A 5,015-nucleotide genomic window follows, 5' to 3' on the forward strand; every position below is an offset into this window, starting at 1 on the left:
CCCGCGCGGCCCGCGTCAGGCTCAGGTCCTTCATGACCTCCTCGAAGGCCGCAGTCTCCTCCGCCTGCTTCTGGTTATGCAGCGCGATCTTCTCGCTGAATTTCCGCGGATTGTTCGAAGTCGCCATCTTCTCGCCGCCGCCTCCTCCTCCTCCTCCTCCTCCTCCTCCTCCACCTCCTCGCCCCCCCCCAACTCGCACGCGCCACTGCGCAGGCGCCGACCGGGCCCACGGTCGGCAAGCAATGCGCAGGCGCGAGCGCGGCAGGGCGCAAGACGCAGGCTTACGGGAGCGGAGCCTGGCGCGGGGGCGAAAGCGCATGCGCGCACCTGGGCAGTGTTTTGGGAAGCCGCAGGAGGGACGAGGAGGGGCGGGGAGGAGCGGAAGGGGCGTACCTACGAAACCTCGCGCGACCCGCTGGACAGCGGCTATCTGCCGGTGAGTCCTGTGCGGTTCGCGAGGAGCTTGAGCGGCGGGAGACCTCGAGGGGATACCATAGCCGAGATCCGACGACGGTGCCGGCCGCTGATGTTTGCATTCGCTGGACTCCAGCAGGGGGATTTACGGAGCGCCTGCCACATACTGGGGCAAAGGCAGGAGCAAGTAGACGTGGTCCCTGCGCTAGTGGCTTGCACAGCAGAGGACGGGAGCAGACAGGAGATGACCCAGAGATCTGTAGGAGGCTGGGCATGCAGCTCATAGGCAGAGCTGGCTTGGCACCCAGCCTCTGGGGTTCTCACCCAATAACACGTGCGCGCACGCCCACATGCAACACACACACACACACACACATGCACGCACGCTCCCAGTAATAATAAAGTATCAGAGGGAAATGGACTTGCTGTACCTTCTAAGATCAATGGCAGCGCTGGGTGCCATGGCACAGTGTGGTGGAGGCAGGGGTCAGGAGTTCAGGCCATCCTTAGTTACATAGTGAGTTCCAAGCTAGCCTGTGATACATGAGACCCGGTTTCCAAAAAAGCAAAACGTAGGGGCTAGAGAGATGGCTCAGCTGTTAGGAGTGCTTGCTCTTCCTCCAAAGGACCCGGGTTGGGCAGCTTGTAACTGCCTGTAACTCCAGCTGCAGGGAATCTGATGCCCTCTTCTGGCCTCTGGGAGCATCCACTCACAGGTGGCATATATGCACATAAATAATTTTTTAATCAAAAAATATAGAGCTGGAGCTAGGGAGATGGCCTAGCAGTTAAGAGCACGGTCTGCTCTTGCAGAGGACCTGGGTTTGAATCCCAGCATCCACTTGGAGGCTAACAACCAGTTCCAGGGGATCCAACACCCTCTTCCGACCTCCTTGGGCATTGTACGACATAAGTGCACTTGTATACATGCAGGCAATACAGTCCTACACATAAAAATAATAAAATTTGGGGGGAGTCTTTTTTGAGACACGGTATCCCTGTAGTCCCAGCTGGCCTAGAACTCAAGATGTAGACCAAGCTGGCCTTGAACTCATAGAGATCTGCCTACCTCTGCCTCCCGAGTGCTGGAAATAAAGATGTGCACCACCACACCCAGCATATTTTTTTTTTAATATAGGTAGGACTGGGCAGATCGTTCAGTAGGTAAGAGCATTTGCTGCACAAGATGAAGACCTGAATTCAAGTTCCGGGCACCCACATAAAAGCCAGGCATGGCCATGCATGCCTGTGACCTTAGTGTTGGGGGGGGATGACACAGGAGTATCCTGGGAGCTCAGGGTAGCCAAAAAGTTTAGCTCTAAGTTCAGAGACACATAGGCATACACACAAACAATAATAATGCTAAGACGTATGACCTATGGTGGCACACAGGTCAAGAGGCTGAAACAGGAAGGCATGCCTCTGTGTGAGCCACATGCCTGGTTTGTTTTTTTTGTTTTTGTTTTTTGGTCTTTTTTGAGACAGGATCTCTCTGTAGCCCCAGCTGTCCTGGAACTCACTGTGTAGACCAGGCTGGCCTTGAACTCACAGAGATCCTCTTGCCTCTGCCTTCTGAGTGCTGGGATTAAAGGCGTGTACCACCACACCCACCCTCAGTTTTGTTTTTTTTTAAAGTCTAACGTAGCCCAGACTGGCCTTAAATTGTGGTGATCCTTCTGTCTTAGCTGCTTCTTCCTTTTTTTTTTTTTTTTTTTTTTTTTTTTTTTTTTTTTTTAAAAAAAAAAAACCTGTAGCCCCTGCTGGCCTGGAACTCACTATATATACCAGGCTGGCCTTTAACTCACAATGATCTGCCTGCCTCTGCCTCCAGAGTGCTGGGATTAAAGGCGTGTGCCACCACGCCCGGCACTTATTTTTTAATTTTATGTGTATGAGTACTTTGCCTGCATGTGTGTAAGTGTATCGTGTGCATATAGTGCCTTTGGAGGCCAGAAGAGGATGTTGGATTCCCTGGACGTGGAGTTACAGTAGGTTGTTAGCCACCAGGTGGGTGCTGGGAACTGGACCTGGATCCTCTGCAAGAGCAGCCAGTGCTCTTAACTTACGAGCCATCTCTCCAAGCCCCAGCTTCTTGAGTGTTTGAATGACAGCTGTGAGGTACCACACCCAGCCTTTCTTCCTGATTTATTTTGTCTTTTAAGGCAGGGTCTTAAGCTGGACCTGGTGGCTCATGGCTTTAATTTCAGCACTTCGGAGGCAGAGTCAGGTAGATCTCTGTGAGCTCCAGGCCAGCCTGGTCTACATAGTGAGAGGGGTGACAGGGAGGCCCTGTCTCAATATGACCAAAGAAGAAGAAGAAGAAGAGGAGGAGGAGGAGGAGAAGGATGAGGAAGAGGAGGAAGAGGTCTTATGTAGCCCAGGCTGGCCTCGAATTCCCTATGTAGTTACGAACGTCCTTGAACTCCTGATCCTGCTGCCTCAGCCTCCCAGTGCTGGGATGACAGGTATGTACCATCATCCAGCTAATTGGTTTTTTTGTGTTTTTTTAATTTTTATTTATTTTATTTATTTATTTATTTATTTATTTATTTATTTAAGGAAGAGGTCTTATGTAGCCCAGGCTGGCCTCGAATTCCCTATGTAGTTACGAACGTCCTTGAACTCCTGATCCTGCTGCCTCAGCCTCCCAGTGCTGGGATGACAGGTATGTACCATCATCCAGCTAATTGGTTTTTTTGTGTTTTTTTAATTTTTATTTATTTTATTTATTTATTTATTTATTTATTTATTTATTTAATTTTTTGTCTTTGAGACTATTGCCTGCATGTATGTAAGTGTACCCATGTTGTGCAATGCAAGTGGAGATAAGAAGAGGGCATCAAATCCCCTGGAACTGGAGGTATGGGTGACTGTTAGCTGCCATGTGGGTGCTGGGCCCAGGAAAACTTTTTTATTTTCTGGTCTTTTTGAGACAGGGTTTCCTTGTAGCCCCAGCTGTCCTGGAACTCACTATGTAGACCAGGCTGGCCTTGAACTCACAGAGATCTGCCTGCCTCTGCCTCCCAAGTGCTGGGATTAAAGGCATGAGCCACTACGCCTGGCTTAAAAACTTTTTTTATGTGCATGAGTACTATGCCTGCATGTATGTAAGTGGGTGTCATGCAGCACCTGAGGAGGACAGAAGAGGGCATCAGATCCCCTGGAACTGGAGTTACCAATGATTGTTAGCCTCCATGTGGGTACTGGGATATGAAACTAGGTCCTCTGCAAGAGTGCTCTTAACTACTGAGCAAGAAGCCAGCGTTCTTAACCACTGAGCCATCTCTCCAGCCCCTCTTTGTGTTTTTATTGAGATAGGGTCTCATTATGTAGCCAAGCTGGCCTGGAAGTCATGGTGATCTCCAGACTCTCAAGTGCTGGGATGATAGACATGGGTCATCACTGTTTTGAGCAATTTCATAGACTCCTACCTCAAAAAATAAAATCAACTTTTATTTATTGTATGTGTGTGACCACATGTGCCTGCCACAGGGAACACATGGAGGTCAGAGGACAATTTGTGGGAGTCTCTTTCTACCACGTAGGTCCTGGGATCAAACTTAGGTTGATCAATCACCTTCACCATCTCGCCAGCCCTGCGTTTTACCATTTTAACCCAATAACCATCTCCCCTCTCTACCCTTTTAGGGAAGCTGCCCTGCCTGGACACTCCTTCGTTCAGAGGACAGCCTGACCCCCTGCTCCTTCCTAGAACTCCCTTCCCTAAGAGGAAGGTTTGGCCAATCAGCACAGCCTGGGGTTCTGTCCCTCACCATTGGCTCAGGCAGTCATGTGATCCAATTCTGGGTTAGTTGGCCTATGGGAAACAAGACCTCCCTGACTGTGTGTGTTTGGAAGTATCTTTCTCAATCACTCTCCACCTTATTTTTTGAGATAATCACTGAGATGACTGACCAGCAAGTCCCAGGAATCCTCCTGTTTCCACTTCCCCAGGTGTAAACCCCCATGCCCAACTTTTTTCGTGGGTGCTGGGGATTTGAACTCAAGTCCTCATTATTGCAAAGCTAGCACTTTTACTAACTAAACTATTGTCCCAGCTCTCAACCTCTCTTTGTTTGGGCACTTCATTTCAAGATTTACCTAAGTCTGCAACCTTTAAACCTGTGATCCTGGTGGCGCACGCCTTTAATCCTGGCACTTGGGAAGATCTCTGTAAATTCAAGGCCAGCCTGGTCTACGTAGTGAATTCCAGGCCAGCTGGAGCTAGAGGGAGACCCTGTCTCAAAAAAACAAAACCAAACCCTGTGATCCTAGCACTCGGGAGCCTGAGGCAAGAAGATTACCATGAATTGGAGGCCAATCTGGGCTGTGGAGCAAGACCCTGCTTCAAAAAACAAAATCAAGCCAAGCATGGCACATGTTTTAATCCCAGCACGCCAGTGGCAGTAACAGGTGGATCTCTGTGGTCTACATAGCGAGTTCCAGGCCAGCTGGGGCTGTAGTGAGACCCAGTCTCAAAACAAAACAACAAAAATAAACCCAGAAAATCAAGTATACAGTTTCACTGTTTGCCATGTGAAACAGGTGAACCTGCACAGAGAAAAGCAGAGCCCCTGTTGTGCCTGAAGCAAGAGCTGGGC

The 5,015-nt window shown here is 49.7% G+C and overlaps 1 protein-coding gene across 4 annotated transcripts in view; it reads right to left on the bottom strand.

Moving 5' to 3' along the window:
• Crtc1 (CREB regulated transcription coactivator 1) overlaps window positions 1-168 on the bottom strand; it is a 59,831-nt gene extending 59,663 nt beyond the window's left edge. For 3 of the 4 annotated variants that reach the window (XM_029559308.1, XM_029559306.1, XM_029559305.1), the window contains exon 1: window positions 3-168. In XM_029559308.1, the coding sequence (XP_029415168.1) occupies window positions 3-127 (125 nt within the window). In that variant the 5' untranslated portion in view covers window positions 128-168. Of the gene's footprint in view, window position 1 lies in introns of all 4 variants that reach the window. The other variant, XM_029559307.1, reaches the window with a different exon arrangement.
• Window positions 169-5,015: the final 4,847 nt, after the last annotated feature.

The sequence above is a fragment of the Nannospalax galili genome, unplaced genomic scaffold (genome assembly GCF_000622305.1).
Source record: "Nannospalax galili isolate Female #2095 unplaced genomic scaffold, S.galili_v1.0 scaffold529, whole genome shotgun sequence".
In the NCBI taxonomy this organism is placed as follows: Eukaryota; Metazoa; Chordata; class Mammalia; order Rodentia; family Spalacidae; genus Nannospalax; species Nannospalax galili.